This window comes from Teleopsis dalmanni, chromosome 1 (assembly GCF_002237135.1).
Source record: "Teleopsis dalmanni isolate 2A chromosome 1, ASM223713v2, whole genome shotgun sequence".
Lineage (NCBI taxonomy): Eukaryota > Metazoa > Arthropoda > Insecta > Diptera > Diopsidae > Teleopsis > Teleopsis dalmanni.
The window spans coordinates 54,933,962-54,960,587 of NC_051846.1; the positions used below are offsets into that span (position 1 = coordinate 54,933,962).

The following is a 26,626-nucleotide window of genomic DNA, read 5'->3' on the forward strand; positions in this document are numbered from 1 at the left end:
AAAAATGTATACAGTCGCTGGTTTAAAATAAAATTAAGCATTATTATAGACAAAGATACATGAATATAGATAAATATATTTTTATTTGGTTATGGTAGTATAATTAAACAAATTGAGGGTTGGGTTTACACAATGATATATACTTCGCCCAAATTAGGCGTCAACAACTCTAACGAAATTTAAAATATTAGTACATAATTTTATATAAACATATGTAATTTATTTACTGTAGTTCTAAAGATAAAAAAAATTTGTTTTTATAACTTCTTTATAAAAATTAAAATTTATTCTTTTTGGGAGGCTGGGATATTATACATATTTTTTGAAATAATATTCCATTTCAAACGACAAAAATTTCAACACGATTTCAAATATTTTTTATAAAAAATAATAAAAAAAATATTTAAAAGAATTCATAGTAAAATTTCAATAACAAATTAAAACTAAAATAAATTGTACTGTTTTTAATAATTAAATTGGCTGAAGTTAAAACTGCAAAAAACACTGTAAATATAATTTTGATATAATTATTTTACTACAGTCATGGCCGTATCCAGGGCCGAAATTAGGGGGGACGCTGATATAATGATATGATAGTATTATATATTTTAAAGTGTGCTAAGGCACCTTTTTAGTACTTTTTTCTTTTTCTTTTTGGTTTATATTAGCTAGTATATTTCACCCCTAGTTCATTGAAAACTTGAAAATTAGATTTTGTTCACAAAAAAAGACAAATTTTAAACTTTTCTTGTAAACAATATTAAATTTTTATTCAAAACAGTAATAACATTTTGAAATCCAGGGGAGGGAGGGGATGTTGACGAGCGCCCTCTCCCTGCCCTTACCTGTGCACGCCCATGACTGCAGTCATTATTTTTAGAAATAAATTTTTATTTTTCTAATATAAATACTTTATACTTTAAAAGTTGCTTTATACAGCTATATAGATGAAATAGGATTACTTTGGGAACAAGTACACTCATATTGGAGGATATCTTTAGTGGTTTATTGGTTCTGGTTTATAATTTAAACTGTGAAAGTAATGATTTATAATTTAAAGAAAGTGAGAAAATTTTATTATTTAAAAAAAAATATGAAAACCCCTAAAGAGTGAGAAGAAATAATTTTGTTTTTGTTGTTTAGAATATAGAAATTTAAAATATATATATTTAAATATTTTTAGTAAGTGTAATTCACAATACAGTTGAATGAAATTATGGTCATTTAGGAAAGCTATTGTGTCTATCCATAAGATATTGCTAATTTTTTCAATATTGTTCATTTATTAAATATTCATATTATAAGATTTTATTAAATGTACTTTTTATGACCGAAATTATATAGTAATTATGAAACTAATGAAATAATTGTTCATTTAATTAAAACACAAATTATTCAATATTCAATATTATTCAGTATTCATATGTAATTCAACAAATACATTAATAACATAAGTAATTAAAAAAAACACAATTAATACTCATAAGATATATGTAGTGTTTTCTTCTTTCAAATCTAAATACCAATTTTGCAGGTGACATAGGTAACGTCGTAAAATAATAGACGTCTAAACATATATTTCTAATTCTATCCCGTTAAAATCGTAAAACTGAACGACTTTAGCGAAAAAATAGTATAAAAAATTAAAATTTAAACTAAAACTTATTATTTTTTCCTGTTTTTTTATTATAAAGGGTTTTTTAAATAAAATAGAGTTTCAATGTATAGTTTTTTACATACTTATTTTTTTAATTTTGTTTTTAAATTTTTCTAATAATAAATAGTACCGATTCGATGTTTATAAAATTAGTTCTTATACTCGGCCTTTATCAAGAAGGCAAAAAAAAAAAAAGAAACGAAACATCTGCAACATTTCTAAATAGAATCAAATATGTAAAATAAAAAAAAAACTATAATTTGGTATTTATTCTTTTATTTATAATTTTGTCCAAAACACTTTTAATTCAATTTAAATTTGGTACAACACTTCAACCGTAATAAGAATCAACTGTTGTACAGAATACTGAAAAAAATAATTCGGTAATGTAATATAAAATAAATACATATTAAAATATATTAAAATAAATACACACAAAATTTTACGATTTTACGATATTTTTCGAATTACGATATTACTGAGCACGTGTTATTTTTAACAAAATAAATGTTCGATATTTCAAATATCTTGGATAGTCCACTTCGATGAAGAACTGAGTTTGATTATCGAAATTTATTTATTTTATTAAAAACATTATTTAAAACGATCATTTGTGTTTTAATTAACTAACCAATTAGTGCATTCCATGATTAATAGTAAAATGTATTATTATTACTTTATTATGGTAATTCACAAAAAAATTACTTTCTAAGGAGACTGTAAATGCTAATACATAAAAAAAATTGTAAAGTACATTATCTAATATAAAAAATATATGGCAACTTTTCTAAAATGAAATGATTCATAATTTACATATATAATCACACGAAATTTTAGTTTTGATATTAAAAAATTAGTTATAATTATAAAAAATTAGTTATAATAATAAAAAATTAATTATAATAATAAAAAATTAATTATAATATTAAAAAAAACAAAAGCTTATTAGACTGAGTTAAGAGTGATCCAAAGGAAACTAAATTAATTATATCTCTTGTGATACTTCATATAAAAACTCAATTTTTTTTTATTTAGTAATGAAGATTTTCTAAACAAAGAAATATTACTTCATACAAAGTACATGTCATGGAAACTTTTTTTTTTTTGTAAAGACTTAAAAAATAAATATTTCTTTCCAATATTAGTTCATTATAAAAATAGGTTAATTGTGGTTAAACTAAACTGTAGAAAATAAAATCTTAAAAATAAAGCTTAATTTATAATAACTAATATATGACAAAAAAATAATTTTTTTTTTTTTGGATTGGTACATTGTCTATCATTAACAAAATTTTACTAATATAATAATTCAGCAAAATTGTTTACATTTCTTACTTATTCATTTATTTTTTGTTGTTTTAATTTAAAAATTATTTGTTCATTATTAATTAAATTTCTAATAATTTCTTATAATAAATATTATGTACGCATAAAGTGGACGTATTTCAAAAAAGATGCGCATAAAATTGTAAACATCTGCGCTTTATCCTTATTTTCATATTTATAACTTTTGTCAGGTTGGCTCCTTGTGTGGTGTGGTTGTAATGTAATTATTTTCTGAGCAAATTTTCACAACTGTTACTCAAATTTGGCAACGATTTAAAAAAAAGTCGTGCTTTATCGATTTGTTGGGCGGTTTGGGCGGTATTACAATTTGGATTATTTTGTTGTAAATTTAAGCCGCCTACTTCAAAGGTTTGCATTGAACGTCGTAGTGTTGGTATTTGCTGGCATTGTCCAGCGTAAGCTGCTGGTGGTGAAAGTGGTGATGTTGGTAATTCTATATCAAGTACAGTATCTGCAGCTGTAGCTGAATGTTGCTTAAGCAATTGACGTACTCGTTTACTAGTAGATATTTCATTGTTTTCTGCATTAATATTAGTTTTGTACAATATTGGATCAAGCGTATCTGTTTCTGTACTGTCCAGCAGTTTTGTATCTGAAAATCTACGTAAATCTTCGCCTAAAAATTTTTCTAATTGATCGGAATTATCATGATTTGGTGTTAATATACTAGAATGTCGATAATTATGTTGAGAAAAATCATCCTCACATGTCGTTTCATAGCCAAGTGTAGAATCGTTTAATATATCACGATTCTCAATATAAATTGATGAATTTGAATAACGTTTAGAATGTGGTTCATACGAAAAACCGCACCAGATCTTTTCTACAGCATTCGAAACACCAGAACTGATTGATGGTGCCTTATGTTCTCCACTACCTAATATTTGTAAATATAAAAAATTATTATATTGTTCTATTGTAATTTTAAATAAAATTTACCGCTGTAACTAGTTAATTGTAATGCATGATCTCGTCCTGTATCTGTGGATATACCGCCTGTACTCAAATCTTGTCGTGAACCACTGCACACATCATTTATGGAAACACGACTAGAACCTTCCGAGTTTTCTAAAACGTTATGTATGGAATCATGAAATGGTGTCATACTACCCGAGCCCTGTGGGCAAGGTCGAAATGATGAGATCTGTGAGACTACATCATCTAAAGCCCAATCACGCTCATAGTTATGTTGCGATTGAGAACATTCTATATTTGCAGCAACAGCCACTTGTTGTTGAGGTAGCAGGTGCTGCATTTGTTGATGTATACCAGAGGAAGAAGTACGAGGCGCCAATGGATCTATATCTAGATCAACAGGTTGTAGCATATGGTGAGGTGATGTTTGAGAACATGATTGGTTGAATAGTCGATGTGATGCTGTGGCGCTATCAATCTCAGAATTATTACCTCCAATACCAGTTGAATTAGCGTAATTATAAGCATTCGATGCAGTTGCTACGTTCGCCATTACTTCCACTGAACCAGTCGTTGCATTTGTAGTTGAACTGCATGGTTCATTCGATGTCATATGACGATTACGATGCTGTAGAGTAGGAGATGGTGGCGAAAGTGGATGTATTTTTTCAGGTGCATTTTGTATTAGCAGTATTCTGCAAAAGTAAAAAAAAAATATTAGCTTTTATTTAGTTGCACGAAAAGAATAATAAGTAAAATTTATCTTTGGTTTGCTTAAGAATTGAATATCCTATGGCAACAATTAAATTATGAATAGAAAGGAGGTGGTAGTAGTTTTGAAATTTTTGAATTCAAAAGAAATGTTTTTAATTAAGTAAATTCTTAATTGGCTGATTCTTAACAGACAAAGAAATTTGATTTTAAAATTGAAGTTTGATTTAGTTTTAAATTCGATATAATTACATATATATGCCTTTCAAAAAATATATGCTAAGATAAAAGAATAGTTAATAATTCTATTTTTAGTGACAGCAACAAAAGAAATTACTCTCTAGACTTGTAAAAGTAACCAAGTATAGGTATAAAGTTTTACAAGGGTTTCGAACTTCGTTGGCCCGTGAAGGTACGGCTTTTAGTTCCTTCAGCGAATTCTCTTTTACCGATTCAATCGATTCAAAACGTTTTCAACGAAGGGGCTATTTGAGTTTTGGGAACAGGAAAAAGTCGCACGGATCCAGACCTGGCGAATATGGTGTCTGAGCGATGACAGGGGTCCGTGTTTGGTCAATACAGATACGTATAACAGCAAATGATTGAGCAGTATATGACAATCTAACATTTTCAAGCGAATCACTGTACTCGAGTCTAATACTCTTGCATTAGTTATGCATCTCAGATTCTAAAAAAATGTTATTTCTTTTGAATAGTCCTGTTAATGGCTTCTTTTTCAATTTTTTAACATCGTTTCACGATACATTGGCGTCCAAGCAAGGACAGACAGGAAACCTACGTAAAATGGAATATATAATGAAAATTTATAATTGAATTACCAGAACGGCACAAGCTAACGCCACCACAAAATAAAATCTAGGTACAAAACGTCTGAAGAATCAATACCCCATGCCGATAGTTGCCTCATCGTCTGCTCAAATCATGGATGGAAGACTTGAGTTCAAATTTCGAAGATATCGCAAGCACGTCAGAGGTAAATATGATATACACCGGACATTTTCTGATGAAATCATAAGCATAGCAACGGTTAAGTTAAATATTAAAACAACTGAACCATTTTTCATATATAATCCTATTTCGGCATAAACACATCAACATGGCGGAACAAATTGACATCCTATACAGGCGTGAATACGTCAGTTCTATGCAGGCGTGAACAAGGTAGGCGGAATAAAAGGGAAGGAGAGGATATAGGGTTGGTGAGAATTTCGATTGAGTTCAACTTGGGTCCAGGCGGAAAAATATGGCCACTTCAAGAGGGTGAGTCTAAAAGTCAATTAGACGTAGGTTGGTTTGTGTGCGAAGAGGGACAAGAGAACAGATGAGCGACATCATGAAGGGTAGGGCTGTAGATTGAGCACACATTAGGAATAGAAGTACTTATGCGTGATAAGTAATTGACTATATATTGATCTTAATTGAGGTAAAACAGTTCAAAGCTGTACGAGGGAGACGCCGTGCTTCTTGCGAAATATCGAAAAGGTTACTGCATCTGTGTGGAGGGCTTTGAGTCCACGTTTGTATTCGACCTAACTGATGTTGGCTCCATTGTAATAAGTGGCGATTTAAGTGTAATTAGAAGAAAGGGATCGACGAATGCATCTAGGACGAAGGACTCTGCTGAATATGGCACCAATAGGATGTCCATCTATATGGCTTGATAAGAGCTTTGAACAGTAGTTGATTAAGTCTTAGTCAACGTGGCTACTTCAATGAAACCGTATATCAATGTTCGAATAGGTAATAAAGTGCTGCATCAAAACATTCGTTTTTGCGGTCATTCGTTTTATTTTCAAATGTGTACCATATTTACAAATTATTTCTAAAGCGAATACGAACGAATAACAGAAACGGTCCGATAGAATTCGTTTCCGCCGCATTCGTTTCAATGGAATGGGGGTTGATTTGTTCTCTATAATCGTTTGTTTTGAATTTTAAAATCAAATAAACAAATATTTTAGAGTATTTCAATCACTTTTAGAGTATTTCAATCACTTTTAGAGTATTTCAAATAATTCTATTTTTGCAAAGTATTTTGTGTGCGTTTGGTTGCCTGCGCAAAAGTAAAGAAAGTTGGATGTGCGTAGAGATTTGCAATAATTGCAACAACAAAGTACGTAAATTAGGTTTAATTTTCTATTATTTGCAATGCAAAAGTTGTTTAAACAGGTAGATCTAATGCAAAAGGTTAACTTAAAAAAACGGTTTGCGCAGAATTTCCTTCTTTGTCGATAGTTTTTTATCATGTAACAAAATAAATTGCTTCACATATTTACCTTTTCTTGGAAAATAATTTTATGCATGATATGGTAAAAATATCTATTTATGACAAGAGAGATTTTTAGAAATTTCTTAAGAATTCCTTCAGAATTTCTACTTTACAAAGTTTCTTGTAAATTATTTGCAACACCAGCAAGTAGTGCATCTTCGGAAAGGGTTTTTTCAGTTGCTCGGAACTTAATATCAGAAAAAAGAACATTGATTTCATCTAATCAAAGATCTATCAATCAAACCATGTTTTACACAACAATCTTGAAAAAGAGCATCAGACGATGCTCAACATTTAATTTGCATATTAAATTAAATTTGTGAACTGTAAAAACTGTAAAAAAACTTATAATTTTTTTAAATAAATTTTTGTTCAAAATTTTTTTTATATTTAATTAATATATTAAGTCATATTATATATGTAATCAACAAATTACTATTATCAACATTTTAAATAATATTTAATTAATAAAAAAACTTAAATAAATAAATTTGGGTCTTACTATTTAAAAACACATAATTTTTGTATGAACTGAAAATCAAATGCTTAGAGTACTCCCAACTACTTCAACTACTTTTAGAATGTTTAGAGTTAGAGTACTCTAAACAAACGAAACCAATATTTATTCCATTCCATTTTGTTTTTATGCCTATACATTCGTATTTGTTCGTTGAGAGTGAGAGTATGCTACCATTCTAAACACAATAGAATGCTTTGAAACTGAAATCAAATGCGCGCGTGCAGTACTCTAATAGGTAATATAGAATAGAAGAGGAAAATAAATGGGAAGAAATTGAAGTATTAATATATGACATGTAACTGTTTAGCTAGTGCAATTGATGATGTACGAGGAAAGTCTATTTCATTCCTAAAGATTTCAGATGGAGGCCTGTTGTGTACTATGATGCTTTGCATCCGTAATCTTAGAGAAGGTACTGCTTCGTGGTATGAAGGGCAATTAATCGTTACTTATACTTCCTGATGTTGGATCCGTTCCAATAGTAATACCTTTTTGGCGTATTCATGATACAAACACATAAACATTTAGGGAATTTTGAAATGCTTTGTACTTAAACTTAGTCAAAGCAGTATCTTATATTTTTCTGAACATAACTATTATCTACTTTTCAATATGTTGGAAAAATTTAATAGGACTTACCTGTTTCTAGCTTTCCAGCGGTGACATAAATGTAAATATGCCTTACACTGTATATACATGAACACTACACCACCCGTTAGACCGACAGTAACAACGGCTAATTTTGTCCAAAAAGGCCAGTCTGTAAGAGTATTTGAAATAAAACATTAATGTCAAAAAACAAATTTATATTTCAAATATAGACAAATATTGTTGCCGTACTTACCTATTAGACCACGTTGAACATCATCTGCTGCACGCTCAATAAGTACACAAAGTGACCATATTACGCATAGAGCAGCAGCGCAATGGAACATCACCGAACAACAAAGTCGTCTCCTTTCAATGCCAGAGATGTCAAGGCTGCGCCACTGCAATAAAAACAAAAAGTTATAAAGGAAAAATAATGCAGTAATTTTATGGCAGCAAAGTGAATGTGATGGTGCATGCGTTAAAGTAAGTGTTGCCATACTTTTAGACGTACAAGTGTTTTTTGCACAGGAATAAATTTATTATCTATTGGCTGATCAATAAAAAGGTTTAAAAGCATTTTTAAACTGAATCTAAGTAATTCATTTACACGTAATTTATTTTTCAATACCTAATTACAGATTTATATTTCTATATATTTTAAAATACGAGATTATGCACCACCGCGTATAAGAGTTTCGAGAATATACATTCATATTTCAACTGCATTTCATTTATTGAAGTGTAACTTTTTGTTAGATTACAAATAGAGTTATAAAAATGATTTATAATTGTTGTTAAGAATATATTTGTGTAAAGAGTAGTAGTAGTTTACCTCATTAAACGGCTTTATCTTGGTATGCATTATAAATGGAAATTTGCATAATTCACAGGAATTTGTCTCCGATGCTGTAAGCCATTGCTGTAGACAAGCTTGGTGTACATACTTTAAACTACCAGAACAATAGCAGGGTGTTAGTAGAGGATTTTGTGGATCACTTTCGCAATGACAAATTCTACATATATCTCCACTACTTTGTGATGCTTGGCTACTTCCGGAACCAAATCTGTAAGTAATAAAATTTTTTTTATTAGTACTAGTATTTTGTAAGTTTTTTTTTTTTATTATTTTTAATACAATTATTTTTATGTAGGTATAGTATAATCTTTATTAATTAATGCTTTACATACGGAAAAATGAAAATAATATATTATGTGTTGATCTTGAACTTCATATCAGTTAAATTTTAGCTCACACTATTATTTATAATTATAAGACACGTCTTTATTCATAATAAAAAAAAATATTCAATAAAAATTATTCGAATATAAAAAATACATAATTAAATTTTTAAATAAACAATATTTACCTAAATATTAACAATAAACGAAAACCATATAAACAAATATTTATAAGAATTCATGTTTATGTTTTTAATAACAATGAAACCTTTCAGATATGTTTATTGTTAAGTTAAATATGTTAAAATTGTTTATTGGGAGTTTCTTTTACAAACTCCTGTAGTTTGTCTCATTTGGGTTCCTGGACATAGGAATATCGTAGGGAACGAGAAAGCTGACAGTTTAGCCCGCTCTGGTGCCTCTCTGGATGCGTCACTGGCGGTGCCGGTTTATATAACCCTGGAGACCATTAAAACAAGTACCTTCCTCTACTTTCTGCAACTTGCCAATAACAGATGGAAAGCACTTACCATAGGTCATGTGCAATTTCCAGGTTAACATGGCCCACTTACAATAAAAACAAATCCTCGGAACTCATCAAAAGGGATCGCATGAACACTGCAAGGCTTACTGCAGTTCTTACTGGTCATTGGTGTGTAGGAACTTATGCAGAGAAACTGCGTATTCCCCATAACGCTCATTGCAGAAGTTGTGGAAATTCGCAGGAGAAAAAACAATAATACATTTTCTTTGTGAATGTCCGGCTTTAGCGTCTAGAAGATATAGGTTCTTAGGAAAATATTTCTGTGATAGTTTATCAGACTGCTCAATGGTGAAAATGAAAGACCTATTAAATTACCTAAATTCAGCGGGATGGATTTAGTCTCTACTCTTCTATACTAGGGTTCTTGCGAGGAATGTGGTAACAAAACGGCGAAAATCGCTAATTGAGGTACACTCGAAGTTACCAAATGGCCTGCCACTGCAACCAAACCAACCTGTAGTTTGTAAGTTCTATTAAATGTTTCAAAACTCAATATTGAAACCACTTCTTTTGAATATTTATTATATTATTATTATTTTCATTATTAAAAGGGACAATAGTACAATGTGATTCTGCAAGTTCCGAGTTTCGTAAGCTAGTATAGACAATTTAAATTTACTAACAAATCTAAAAATATATTTACCTTGTTCGTTTAATGAAAGCCGAATGGAAATACTAGAATTTTTTCCTGGTAATCAATCGCACAACACAAGCAGATAAGATGGACGGAAATTTCACTCTGCAAGTGTCGGTGTCTCTAAGTTTCATCTTTTAAAAGAAGTAGTTATTACGTGATTTCCACGTAAATAATGATACTGATTTAATAATACGGTTTAACCATCATATGACATACAAGACATTTGACCTCTGTTTAAAAGTCTGGTCTAAAATCTCTTGAAATACGTTAAAACAAATGTCTATCACAAAATTTACATAGAGGTTGAATTCTATTAGGTATCGGTCAGTGCGTAGCTTACAGTTAGCCAGATCAAGATATCCTAAAATAATACTACAGTTTCAGTATTTTGATTTAACTGTCAGTTTGGTATAGTTGTGATTGCTTCGTTCGCATAATTCTCATATCCGGCATTCTTATTACAAGTCCGATCCATCTTAATCGCTGCTTTTTCATAAATTTTTTGATTGAATTACGTTCTGCTAGCCGTTCTAGCTGGTGAATATGTGTTATGCGATACATCCCGTTTTCTTTTACGGGGCCAAAAATCTTTCTGAGTATTTTCCTTTCATATTGCACTATTAGACATGAATAAAAATAGATGAGATGTCTAAATATGACTGTACGCTTTCGGACACCACAATAATATTAAATATATGGCGGATTCCCCGAATTATTTTTCAACGTTGTTTTAGAAATGAAAACACTGCAGTCAAAGAGTGACTGGTAAGTGGAAGAAACCAGCTACATACCTAGGCAAATCTGGTCGAAAATATGCCACAAAAGTACCAAAGTTTAATAAGGTGTAGTGCATATCTGTTCATTGATATGTAGTCATAGTAAATCATTGATTGATAACTATGCACCCGACTATGCATACGAAGGGGCACCCGAGGTACCAAAATATGCATCCTTTCAGACAGCCAAGCAGCTCTAAAATCTTTAGCAAAATCCTTATTCCAGTCAAAGTTGGTCTGGGAATGCTTTCAAATTCTCAACACCTTAGCATCGAGGAACTATGTTACTCTTATGTGGGTACTGGGACACGAAGGGCATGAGGGCAATGAAATAGCAGACTCCCTAGCAAAAAAGGGTGCATGTACTCCTTTCATTGGTCTAGAGCCCTTCTGCGGGGTAACAAATAGCTTCACAAATAGCTTAGTATGTGAACGGGAGAAAGAACATCTAATTGAACACTGGAGAGCTCAAACAGGCGTGCGACAGTTAAAAACTATTAAAAATATATTGTTTCACTTTTTGGATTACACCGGGGGAAGAATGATCTCTTTAAGATATTTTATTTATATGATTCAGTATAAAAACCCGATGTATCTTCTAATGGTAACTATGCCACAATGTATCTCAACACTTTCTATAAGAAAAAAGAGTTTATAATTTTCTATGTAATTATGGGTAAATAATAACACGTTCCTAGACATTGGTTTTATGTTCTAATATGTAAATCTGAAACAAGTGTGCAATTCTTCTATTAATAAGTGAAAAAATTCATTTTAATAATTGTATAATTATATAAATATTTTAGTTTTGCATTTATATGAATTACGAAATATTAATAATTAAGAAATATTAAAAGCAAATATGAAACCTTGAATATTGTTTACACGCTTTTCTGAACATTCAGTTCACACAAAACCAGAAAAAAATGATATCGATTTATTTGTTCTAAATTACTTTCGTTTTCAAAGAATTATAAAATAGTTTTATGTACGGCACGACATATAAACTTTCAACATTCGGTTTTCAATTAGATGGAAATTTATTATAAATATACCAACAATTTTCTAATAAACAATTTTCTTAGAACTATATATTTTGAGAGAGTCACGTTTTGATCTTTCTGTATTCTGCTGGTCGTGTTTCAAGTTATTTCTACTTATAGTCAGTCGTCTGTGACATAATTGTAAATATTTCTATTCGAAATAGATTTTAGAACTTTTTTCGTATGTTTTCTGTCTTTCAGTTTCAAATCATATAACCATAACATAATATTTGTAAGTCATATGGACATTGATTAAGATATTGTCAACTTATTAGTTCCATATCTAATTAGAAATGTATAGAACTTTTTTAATAGAAGCAGTAGTTACGTATAAGATATGTTTTGAATTTGTAATAAATAAGTTATATTATGACAACCACAATTCAACACTAAACCAGTTGTTGGGTTAGTTCAAATCTTACAAACTAGATGAACTATACGTTTGACTCACATAGAATATAAAATCACCGCACATTTCCAATGCGACACTAACTGGTGCACCCACAAATTTTAGAAGTGGTAAAAATTTAGTCGATTAACACCAACTCGAATATAAGTAAATGTTAAATATATAATATCAAAAACATTTTGTTTGAACTTAATTAAAAATCTGAGAACACAAGTCAAATCAAGTATTGAAAAATTTTAATATTTTTAATTTAATAATAAATTGTTATTACGACCTATTTATCAACAAGTTTTTTAAATTATTTAAGTTTATATTAAAAATTTTAACACAAATCAATAAGTGTCTTATTATCATTTTTAAGTGTAATTAACTGACTGTTAGCCCGGTAAGCACGTTAGTCATTTTCGGTGACTACCTACTCGGAAAAGTACTGTTTAGAATTTTATTTCAAATTATGGAAGCATACAGATCTATTTCCCGGAGCCAATCATCATAGAAGCAAAGTATGGTTTACAATCTCTTTGAAGTTGTCAAGGAACCTCAACCGCAATTAATTGTGAGAAGACGTGAACAACATATTACAAACATTGGATTCTTAACAAATTGATTTTGTAAAGCTTATTATTCATGGCATGCTTATAACCTTTACCGAATTTTTCAACGAATTCCCCACCTATTCTCTCAGAAGAGGGAATTTTCAAATATTTCTGATAATTATTCTCTTTTTCAAAAAGAAATATCTGCATACATTTTGTAAGAAAAAATAGGAAGATTCTGGAAAGGACGTCTAAGATTGTTTGGTGAAGTAGCAAATTTGGTATCTCTTAAAATAATAGGTGGCAGCATCGAAAGCCACCGTGTGAGACTTGAACGCACTAAACCACCTCTTAGGAATGAATGGATAAGATTTCCACAGCATTGTGAAAACTTCATTCCAGTAATCAGAGGAGAGAGAAGAGAAAAAATAGACTTAGTACCTAACGAGTTAGATTTATCTAAGCCAGAAAGTAAGGGCGTACATTAGAGAAATTGGGTTATGAATAAGGGGGTGAGGTTAGAGCAGACTAACGGGGGTGTGGTTAGCGGTAAACTTTGTGACTGGGGTAACGAAAGCTGCGCTTATATAGAGGAATGGAGTGGAGGTTACGGTCCCACTTATTGAGGTAGTGGGACAGATATTGGGAAGGTTTAAAGCGCAAGGCGAGAACAAGATCTTCAGGAAGGGTTATAGGAATAGAGACGTCAGGAGGGAGGTTGTGGAGCCGGGTGAGGTACCTACGAGCGAGTGTCAGAAGGTATTCGTCAATGCAAGTGATCTTGACATTGTCGTAAAGGACAGAGATGGAGAAGTGCTTGTCGTTAAGCTTGCACTTATAGTTGGTGCAATCCCTAAGAAGTTTCTGCTCAAACAGGTAGATTCTTTCCATTTGGGCGGAAGCGATTGCAGACCAAATGGGGAAGGCGTAAGCATTTTTAAATTTTAACCTATTATACCCAAAGATCAGATGTCTACGAGAAAATCGAGTTGTAGATTACAGCTCAACATACAACATTAATTTTAAAATAGTGAAACAAGACTTTATTTTTGCCGCATTCTGTAATTTATGTTATTAGACAAATGTGACATTAGACGTAAAGTGATGTCAACTTTTTTCCAACTAGATTTAATGTTATTTACAACTCTGAAAGAAAAAATATTACGGCTATTATTAGAATAAATACGGTGACTATTTGTAGTAATCAGGGCTGTCCAAAGCACGGTCCCCGACTTGTTTTTAATCGACTATAACTTTTTTTTTTGTGTACTGATAAATTACAAATAATACTGTTAAATGAATAAAACTAAATTTAATATTATAACCGTTTTTTTATTTTTGTCGAAAACAACTACAAATGTATGTATTTGTTTCTGCGGCCCCCAATCTATACAGTCATTTGTATTGGCCCGCGATCATATAGGGTTTGGGCAGCCCTGGCTTTGATGAAGTGAAAAATGCCGATAGTCTCTTTAACTTATCTTGTTATTTTAATTTTTACATGTTAATAATTATTGTTTTATAGACAATAATAGTAGTAAGTTTGATCATATGATATTAATATAAATATTAGGTAATTAATACTTAACTTGAATTAATACTGCACTTTTATTCAATATAGGTACAATGATTTTTTCATCAAGAGTATTAAATAATAATTTTAATGGAATTATTCACATTTCAATACAAATTATTACAAATGATAATAAACAGTTGTTAAATATTTTATATGTGCATACATAAAACAGTTGTGTAATTAAATCACTCTTAAACAGATATTTCATTATACCTAATTATTCATTGTTCATAACAATATCGTAATAACTAATTTGTTATTATTAAACATATAAACGAAAACTTAATTTGCTTAATAATAAAAAATCTATGAAAAGTGATGGATGGATTTGTGCACTTTGTACCAACAAATTATTATAAGTATGTAATTTGAGAATGAAAAAGGCATTGCTCACACTTGTATATGGAAATACCTCTTGCATTTACAAAATAAATATTTCAATGTTTATAATTTTGCAGATTGACAGTTTCATATCATTAAATTATTAAAAAAATAAATAAATAATAAATAAATTGAATAAGTTTCGCATTATTGTAATTAAGGCGCAATTTAAATTCAGTGTTGAATTTAATGAGCTTTGCGGTATTGAATCTACGGCAAATTGCATTTCCATCAATGGAAAGATTATATCAAAATCATGAATAAAACGATATATGCATATAAATCAGATATTAAATTAATTTAATTACTTTCGCATTAATATGAAAATTTTATGATGTAAATTTTACAACGTTTATCAATCGAATTTTAATAAAACTAGAAACGTTTTCATTTTAACGTAACGTAAGATAGTTCTGTTATTTTAGCAGAATAATTACACTAAAATTAAAATTTATTTCGCACGTTATATTTAAATTTGTATTTATAAAATAAATTAAAAATATATTAATATTCGAAAACAAATTTTATTATAATTTGTTCACTATAAAGCAATGTTAATCAAAAATATTCAGATCACAAAGGGAACTACAAAATATTTTTGGGTTAGAAAAAGAAGTAAAAAAATTTCGTTTACGTACTGGAACTCACGCACTTAATATTAAAAATGATTTTATCCTAAAAATTCAACAAGGTGTTACTTTTTGTAAGACTACTGAGTCTTGTGAAACCAAGACTATCACAATCTAAAATGTTTTTAGGGACTTACAACCTAAAACGATTCAAAGATAGCACAGCACAATCAAAAAATAACATAAGAATTATTGCGGGATTATTGACCGGTCACTATAGATTGAATAATCACCTAACGAAATTAGGAATTCAATTAACTCAGACTGCAGATAGTGTAGAGAAGAGAGAGAAACTGCATATCATGTGTTTAGGGAATGCCCGGCACTGATGCACAAGCGGATAAAACACCTAGAAGGGTATTTCATGGATCATAAGGATTTAAGATTAAGAAAGATACGCTCTTTACTGGTTTTCATTAAAGTTATCGGACTTAGAGAAACACTCTCATTCGACTAAGGGGCACCATAGATCTTTTAGGTCGCAATGTACTAACCCTTCTTTTTAATAATAATAATAAAAATTACTTTTTGCATCATATTTTTCTTTGAGATTAGTATAAATTGAAAAGTAAGCACTTATCACGACGATAGAAATTAGTTTTGATATATAGCGGTATGTAACCTTCATCACTATTCTTGCAAATATAAAGTTAAGATAACATATCTAGTACTTAGATATCAACCATTTAGCGCTTATCCTATGCGAAAGTTGAACTTACAACACCATTAACAGCATAAATAGAAGAAATAATCTAGATCTAGATCATTTGGAACTTCATATATTAAGATAATATATATTACAGAACGGGTAATCTGATATTATTAATTGAAGCGGTTGAGCGTATTAAACTATCAGTAATCGGTGTAAGTGAAACGCAATAAAATAACAGTAATGAGTTTTAATACACTCGGGCCTATTCTATAAGTATATTATACTTAGGAATGAAAAATAAAAGTAGCCCAAACATGCATATTATGGGGAACAATCGGGACCATAAGTTTTAAATCATTTTATACATATGTGTAAAATTGTAAATGGTTTTTATATAAAGATAATAGGTAACAGATTAGTTAATATTTTTTAAATCTATTTATATATTTCTAAAAAAATATATTTAAAACGAAAAATTACACTTCTTTCAATTAAATATTTCAGTTTAGTTTACAGTGTTATATTTTTATTTTCATCTGATCTGAAGAAATATTTGTTGTACATAAAAATGTTATAATTAAAATTTTATTCACTCGTTGTGAGAAAATTAACTACAATAAGGTAAATATGAATCTCGAAAATAATTACCGTGCATTGCATTGCATTTAATTAAACTGTTGTGAACTTTTCACAACAATTTAAATAATTTGTTCCAAACTTTGATATTTGAATAAATTTTTATTCGATTCACTGAAAATAGAAACTATTGAAGTTCGATTTTATAAAAATATACTCGTATAATTTTAATCGTGAGGGCAGTTCTCTCATTGACGAAATTCTCTAACGTGAAGGTCATTCAAAATTAGTTGTGCCAGAAAGCATTGATGCTGTGCAAAAACTGATAATACAAAATCGTCATGTTACATACTGTAAGTTAACATAGAGGTGGAACTCTAGACATTAGTTCCACCAGCATATATAAAATGTTGCACGATCATTTAGCTATGAAAAAGGTTGTTCTCGTTGGAACCCCCATCATTTGACAAAATCTCAAAAAGATGCTCGTGTCGATTGGTACACACAAATGCTTATAAAGTACAATGGTGGAGCTTCAAAAGACGTATACGAGTATACGAATGTAACAGGTGACGAATCATGGATATATGAGCCGGACGTAAATAGCAGTCGACTGTATAGTTGTTTCAAGATGAACCACGTCCAACAAAAATTGTTCATGTTCGAAGCACATGGAAACAAATGGTCGCTTCTTTCTTCGGAAAAACTAGTCGTGGGGCAACTACCATAACAGAAACGTAAAACTGTATACAACTATTTGTTTACCGGAAGCCTTCAGAGAAATTCGGAAAACAAACAAGCGTCGCCAGATCATTCTCCATCAAGACAATGTGAGTGCTCACACATCTCGTCTAAAAAGCGATTATTTGAACAATTAAAAAATCGAATTGATGGGTCATCCGCATTACAGTCCTTATTTGGCCGTACAGTCCAATGACTTCTTCTTGTTCCCGAACGTCAAGAATAAATTGCGTAGACAACGAATTTTGTCGTCACAAGGAGCCGTTGTTGCATTTAAAAACCATGTTTTGGAGGTGTCTGAAGAAAATTGGAAAAAATGCTTAGACAGATGGTTCGACAATAAAACAATTTTCAACAAGTTAGTATTTTTTTATTATTAGGCTTAAAATATATATAGTAGCCCTCGTATACTACTACTACGGACCCGGAAATCAATGATTCAACAATACTTGGCAACTAAGTGCCAATTAGTTTAAATTACCTTTATTGTTTATAGCAATTAACTACCTAGAAATTGTGCGTTTGCTTTATTTTTGGGAATTTGTATAAATGTTATTCTACTTCTTATGCTGAACTACGTCTTTCCAAAAAAGTTGATGAGATTATGATTGAAATTGCATTTTCATGAATTTTCATGACTTGGTAAGAATTGAGAGATCAGGCTTAGTATATTTTATTGCACAAATAGATTCAGTTGTTAACATTTGTATAAAATCTTCTTTCTGATGTAAAAGAGTAGTGTGACAAGCACATTTACCAGGTAGAAGAGCCATATTCGAATTAATAATTTGAATTATAATACAAATTCCAAATACACTCTAAAAAGTATTTGAGAACGTAAGTAAGTACTTGTTTATAGAAGAAAAATTACGATATAAACAAATGACAAAAACAAATACAAATAAAAATATACATTAATTTGCTGACAGCTGTTGCTACCCATAACGAGATATGACGGCATAAATCAAACTGTCGACACTTTCGTTTTATCGATTGAAGGATATTAAGTACAATTAAGTAAAGAGTTAAATTAAGGCGAGGGTTGTGAGTATCCTGATTTACATAGAATATATATTGAAGTTACTCAACCAAACTTAAGTGTTAACATAAATGAATTTAAAGCAGATTGTATATTGTTTGACATTTACGAGTACCCATAAAAATATATATACATACTTTAGAGAAATAAATAAGGAATTTAAAAATATAACTTGTTTTAAAGACGGATACGTAAAACAAAATACTGCGTGTTTGCAAATTCAACAAAAAAAAAATTTATAGTATTTTGACTATATTTTATTTAATATAGATAACTGTCACCTCATTTTCATTTAAAAATTGTGGTTCATTGACAACTCATAATATAAAATATACCGAATTTGTAACTTTGGTGATAACAATTTGTTTTATAAACAGCATGTAGGTTTCCTTCACTCCAAATGCGACAATTTTACTTTTTTACAAAACCATTTAACTAGAGCTACATTGCTAGAGAAATGTCTCTGAAATAATTGATATTTTTCAAGTTGTTCAATCTTCAAAATTTCTAGGCAAAAATGATCATTTAGTTTAAGTTCTTATGTTTGCGGAATATCGAAACCCAAATTTTTATGTAGACTATTCCATGTTTTTGCAATAAACACAATCAAATATTTAGATAGATAGGTAGGTTATACCGGCGATCCAAGGGATCCAATTTGACCTATTGTGTTATCGTAGAATTAAAAACTCAAGGATTAGAACCAGTTAGAACCCTTAGCAAAGCTTATAATGCTATCCAGGGGAGGTCTTGCAGTTCGCCAAAATCCTCAAAAAGAAAGTACTTAAAGTGAAAAGACGGCGCCGCGCATTTGTTGGGCATTGAGGGGAGGCATTTTCATCGTCCTATCCACAACTGCGGAAGGGATGGTTGAAAGGAAGACATAGTTTTCTAGCATGGTTACCTAAAATACAATGACCTGTAAGTAAACCAAATACAAGACTGATATCTCTACTGGGAAAACGGAATAAATTTCAATTTAAATTTTTTTTATTGGAGCACACATATCTGCATATGGTTGAGTCTTTCCATCTTTTGCATGATGTCAATAATATGCTCAGATTGTTTATGTGTGCCGATTGGTTTCCTGAAGCACTCCGTCTGGCTAGCTCGTGTGCATTGCAATTGTCGAAAATATCCCTATGACCAGGAACCCAGATTAGAAATATATTGAACCGCGTTAACATCTCATTAAGGGGTGTGTAGCAGTCAAAGACTGTCCTAGGTGCAAACCGGACTGAGCTCAAAGATTTTAAAGCAGCTTGACAATTCAATTGTATGTATATATTCCTATCAAGTATATCATCTACTTTTAGATAAGCTATAGCTTCCCTTTTAGCAATCACTTCTACCTGAAAAACCCTACAGTGATCTGGAAGCCTATAGTAAGAGGAATTAAATACTTAAGAATTACATTCAATTGAATTCTCTTTGTTGCCCTCTACACTTTGGTTCGCATGATTGATATTTTCAGCAGTATATGACATTTTTAGGGGGTTACACTCTTATCATTTAAAAAAATGACCATAAATTTTACGTAATGTGTGAAATATATCCTGAATACGTATGCAACTCGCAACATTGATAGTGTGAATTTGGCATTAAGAATTACTGATTTTAATTGTGGAAGTATTGATTTTATTTCAATTGAATTCTACAATAATTCCACGGTCTAACACATATGGTATGTGGGAACACATCCTTAACCTTTATGTGCTCGGGATATTTTTCCTACGTTGCCGGTCGGAAGTCTACATTTGTAGCAAGCAAGTATGTTATGAAGAAATCTAGACCAACATATTAAAAAAACACTTTTAGGCAAATTATTTTACTTTTACAGACAATTGTACAATTGTAGCTTTTGAGGAACAACATTCACCCAAAGAATATGTGACTGTTTGTACGTCACACACTGGTTTTGATACACCAACTGCAAATATTTCGCGTAGTTTTTCTCTTTCAAATGTTAATCTCTTCCACAATAGTTGCCTGATTTGCATTTGAGTTCTTTCCAGTATAAACCTCACTATTGAGAGGATAAAACGACTTCGCATCACAAGCGAACCAAACTTTTGGATGGAATATAATGGGTAAATCTAGTCTATCACGATATGTAAATAGATGCTTATTTACTGTTACTTCTCCGGAAGATTGGTAGTACATACGGAGATGGCTATTCATCTCAGCCTACAATTCAGAGATGAGAGCAGCCTTATCAATAACAAGTCAGCTCTAGTACGGTGAATGTCAAACCGAATAAAATGTAAAATTTCTTTGAAATGGGTTTCTACATTGTTGAACGGTAATAACAAACTGCTTCCTTACTCCACAACATATTCGTATCCTCGTCGCTTGATTTGCATTTGCCTAGCACTAGAAGCTCAATTAACGATTTTGATTTCATGCCGGTTACAGTATTCCACATTCTCTCCTTTGCATTAGGTTTTTTTTCATTCCCTATTTGAAAAGTTTTCCTGGCTTTTTAGTTTGTTCCTCTCAAAATTTATTCAAGTATCGAATACGGTGTACAAAATTAGACCTTTAGTCGCTCGAATTGGACCAACAGTAGTGTCATGAAACACATTGTGAGCAGTAGTGCGACCTACTTGATTAGGTATAGTTTTGAACCAGACAGTATTATCTCTTGACACAAATGTATCAAGATGCTGCATAACGACCGAGTTCTCTTTGACATTCATCACATAATCAAAATTTATTTCGAATAATATACCTTATTCTTGCTCATATTTCTGAATCACCTTCTTCACCAAGTATCATTTCATTCTCGGCGTCAGATTCTTTAGAATAGAAACCAATCGCAACACTTACAGCACCAACAAAAACATTGCTTGAGCTGGAACTTGTATGATGGTCAAGTGGTACATGATCATCAAACCATTCATCGCTAAAAACTAGTGCTCCTCTTCCTCCTCATCAATCTCGCTCAGTAATTTGTCAATATATTGTCGCCATTCTTTTTTCATAAGCCACTTCCAAAAAAGGAAAACCTGCAAACACACTTACTGTTTAACAACTCATAGTGGCCGAGTTGAAGCACGTTCAATTATATTTTCCAATATTCTCATTTTATTTTACTGCTCTATATTTCAAATAAACTATTTCATTACCAAATTAACCAATCGAAAGCGGATCGAAAGCATTACATTGTAATCAGATGGAGCATAAGCAGAAAATTGATTACAGCAGTATGAACTGCGCTTCCTAATCCTCCTACTGTTGCGATCTAAACCATAAAATCATGCATATAAGTACAAATATGCAGCACAAGTATGTACAAGTAAACAGAGAATAAAATAAATTACAAAGGAACATGTTTCTGCATGTTGGAACTAAAAAATATTGAGTTACATAGGTATTTAATGTGAATTTTCATATAAATTATATGGTGACTACAAATGTAGACTACCGGCCAGGAGGTGATCATTTTGAAAAGTTGGGTCTAGGGCTTAAATAAATTATTGTTTTGATGCTGTTAAGTTTAAAATTAATTTAAAATTGATTTTTAGGAAACTATTAAAAATCTCGCACCCTGTCGTTGTGCAAAATTCGTTTTTATAAGACTTTTTCGCACAAAATGCTACAAATGTAGACTATCGAGCACATAAAGGTTAAAATGATACGTAAAAAAATTCATGACGTTCAAATGATTGAACTAATCGCAGATAATAGTAGTTTTTAAAATAATGGATAAAAATAAATTAAATATTGTTTTTTGATGAGAAAATATATTGTTAGTAAAACAGTGTCATGAAAACTCTGCAGCATGTAAATTAACTATAACTGACTGGCAAGCTGAATGAAAACATGAATATGTGGCATCTACATAAAAATATTATTTTTAAACCTAACCAAAAGGTATCATAATAGAATTGTGTATTGTTCATCTCCATAACTTCCCTTCAGGTCATGACCAGAAGACAAAGAGTATAATCATTTAACATATGCCTGTCTATATAACATGGACCTCTTTTTGAACTAAAATGTCTCCCATTTTATTAGTGCAGGTGTGAGTTTACAGAAGTAATGACATTAATATCTAAACAAATATTAATGTTATGTTAAAGTATGTTGTCATAATTTTATTATAAAAACGATACTTTAAAACAAGCTTTATAGTAATATATAAGTAAAAAATCACTAACTATTTTTTTATCAAAAAAGAAAAGAACATTAATTGTTTTTAATGAAGTGCTGGATTAAAAAAATAATTTAATAAAAATGAAATATAGAAAATTATAATCGAAGATATTACAATGAATAAATAAACAAATTGTACAATAAATACATATGAAGAATATTTAATTGTTGATATTTTTCTATAAGATATATACAAAAATCATTACATATTAATAACGTTAAGTGTTATTCAAGGTAAATAATTCAAAATAAAGTTTATTAATTTGAGTGATAATTAAAAAATTTAATTAATTTAATGGTATGAAGTTTTTTACTTCATTATATTAAATTACGTAGTTTAAAAAAAAATAAAAGTATTTTGGATGCTAACAGGTTTTAATTTTTAAATAAAGTATAAAGTTTTATTTATATATATCATAACAATATTGTACCATTTTTGCCGCAGTTAAAATTATTGACAGAAACTTAATAAATGACCTTGTACCCGTAGTTTTTGTATATAAGAACAATAAAAAAAATTGAAAACAATTATATTTTTTTAAATTGTAACTTCAATAAAAAATCCTTTAAAATACATATAACACAACTAGAAACTAGCCATTATGAATGCTTGAACTGAGCATATTAAGATCTGATTTTAAAAAGGGTTCTTAGGTTATTTAAATCTTAATCAACAAATGAATAATATTAAAAGTTATTTCTTAATATTTAAAAATATATTTAATATGAAAGATATAGTTTTGAAATTTTAAAATCGTTTTAGTTGATAGATTTAACAATATACTACGTTGGTTCTTCAATCTAAAACATATTGTAATTAAAAAACAAGGGGAAAAAAATGGTGTCCCATAGACTAAAATTACACTTAAAATTTTACATTTTCAAAATTTTCCAGATTTTTAAGCAGTACTGCATATTAATGGGTATGCATTGTGCTTTATAATGCGATACAAAATCGCTTATGTTATTATATATTTGCATAGACGCTATAATATTTATGCAATATTGGATCAAAGTGGTTCAAAACTGTAAAAGTCTTGTATATGGTATGTTTATGCAAGCAAACTAGCTCTCGTGGGAACAGCTGGTCAAGAGGGATTTCATGGTAGTAAATTTAAGCATTTTTGTCGGTTATTTACTGCATCAGCCTTTAAGCTGATTTCAAAGCCCTTGGGCAATACAAACAGCTAATTTAAGTCAACAACAAAAGTGTTGATAAGTTTCTAAGCTGAAATAAATTTGAACTGAAACTAATCACTGGTTTTATTGGTACCTATAACAATAAGAGATACCAGAATTGCATGAATCTATCAAAATAAAAACTTAGAATCATCACAGGAATCCTAACAGGGCACTGTAAACTAAGACACCACCTTACAAGACTGGGTATACTTATGGATGCAAACTGTAGAGAATGAGAAGTCGGTCACACATGTGCTGTTAGAATGCCCTGCGCTAATGCACATACGGAATAGGCTCCTGGGAATGTATATTCTTGCGAAAGAGGCTATAAAACTCTGTAGAATAGGTTCTATACTACTTTTTATTGACGCAAGAGGGCTTAGAGGCCTTATCTAAACCCAGAAGGGTTTTTTGGTTTCGACTGTTTCAAAATATGTAAATATAATTATATGTATAAATTATATCAAATGTTAATATAATAGGTACCTTCATTTGGTATTGACTGTTCCAATAGGGGTGTATAAACTTTAAACAAAAAATACTGTTAGGGTTATAAATAATCATTAATAAAAATTAATAAATAACCAGGGGTTGCTGTCCCAGATTTTCTCCAGGAAAAAAGCATAATAGATTCTAATCATAATTTTTATTAATAATTTTTATTAATAGCACCATAGCATCAAGACTTTTACTTGAGTTCTATAATATATTCTCATTCCTGAAATGAAAGAGTAGCTTTTTGATATACAAAATTATAGACATTTTAATAATAAAATAAAAATAAATTTTTGTATATATTGTTAACACATGATTACGTACACTTACTGTATGTAGACGTAAGTGCGATTTCTGTGAACTTGATTACTTTGGGTGTAATCATATATTATTCGGCTATTTTTAGTTTGGAGTCAATTTGTATAATTGTCACGTATTTTTTTGTTTAAAGACAACGTTTCGCAAAATATTGTTAAGAATTGTATAAACTTTTATTATTTACTACTAAAACGTAATAACTTTAAAAAACAATACAAAATATATACTTTATAGGAAAGTTTCAAAGATAATGAGTGGAAAGATATACATATTAATAATCAAATTAAATCAATAAAAAAAACATATTATGTAATTTATATTATATATATAAAAACTACAAAATAATTTATTATTCTACTCTAATATACAGGAAAACAGATTCTGAAATTTTAATAACAGTTTACAATCTATTTAATTGTTTGTGTTAGATAGCAATAAAACACATGACATAACATATAACAACAATTTAGGTACCCTGTAATATTCAAATAGATTTAGATATTTAATCAATCAATCATTTTAAGATACATTAATTTGCTAGCTATTTAGTCTTATTTACTCTGTTAAACGTATAACAGAGTAAATTTAATCGTATATACGATTAAATATTTATATCTCGCGAAAAAATCTATATCAACATATAAGTGGACTTAGTGGGAAAAGCTGCACAAAACAGGCGATTGTAACGGTTTCCTTAGAACCGTTACAATAATAATCGTGCCTGACATTAGTTTACAGAAATGATATTTTTACCATAATATTTGTAAACCAAATTTATTCCGAAATTCCCGAGGCAAGAGATGGATCAGTGCACCGTTTATGATCACAAAGTAAAATGTTATAAAGAAAGTGTCGAAAGCATCAAATCTGTCGTAGCTGTTGGGAAGACATTGAAGAGTGCCTCTCATCTACTGTGTTTTTGCCCAGCTCATGCACGGCGGCGTCATAATACTTGGGGAGCCCCCTTTCTTGAGGACCTAAACCACTTACAGGACCTGACACTATATAGCGTTTTATGCTTATGCAAAGGTTCTAGGTGGTTTTAAACCCTAAGTTTCTTCCATATATACAATAACACAGTGGGCCAGCCAATAGCCCTAAGTGGATCCACTAGGGATCGTCGGTATAACCTAAGAAGAAGAAAGTCATTAGGTCAGGAGTGAGACCTTAAAGTTTTTGACGGTTAATTTTTAAAGGGCGGTGATATTTAATATTATAAGATAGTTTAATGACAAATTGATTTAAAAATATTTACATATATAAAATTTAATAATATCTTCATAACCCTTACAGTTAGCTGTAGAATTCACTTCATTGGAAATTTTTTCACTGTTTTAACCCCTTTTATAATATGAAAAAATATATAAAATTCCTTGTTGAAAATAATATTATCTTATTAATAATAGAATTTTTTTTTTAATTTTTTAAATTTTAATTCCTATTGATTTTATATTTCTATTTTTTTTAAGATATTTTATTATCTTTGTGTTATTCATATCTGATTCAACTGTTCAAATAAAAGAATTTATGATTGTAATATTGTACAATATAATTTTTTTTTGTTTTTAGATTGGTTGAAAAAATATTATGATTCATAGTTTAAAAAACTACCTTAGGATCATTTAAAGCAATAATATATGATTTGATATGAGTTTTGATAAATGTTATATATTATATACTTTTAGAAAAGAAACTTTTTTAACACAGTAATATTAAACTTTTTA

At 30.0% G+C, this 26,626-nt stretch overlaps 1 protein-coding gene across 1 annotated transcript in view; it reads right to left on the bottom strand.

The window, feature by feature from the left end:
* Positions 1 to 2,924: 2,924 nt before the first annotated feature.
* Positions 2,925 to 26,626, bottom strand: part of LOC119667257 — a 51,205-nt gene continuing 27,503 nt past the window's right edge. The window contains exons 3-7 of the mRNA XM_038076547.1: positions 8,864 to 9,095; positions 8,285 to 8,429; positions 8,080 to 8,200; positions 3,944 to 4,614; positions 2,925 to 3,881 (exon numbers count right to left, since the gene is read on the bottom strand). Of these exons, the coding sequence (XP_037932475.1) occupies positions 3,208 to 3,881; positions 3,944 to 4,614; positions 8,080 to 8,200; positions 8,285 to 8,429; positions 8,864 to 9,095 (1,843 nt within the window). The 3' untranslated portion in view covers positions 2,925 to 3,207. The remainder of the gene's footprint in view (positions 3,882 to 3,943; positions 4,615 to 8,079; positions 8,201 to 8,284; positions 8,430 to 8,863; positions 9,096 to 26,626) is intronic.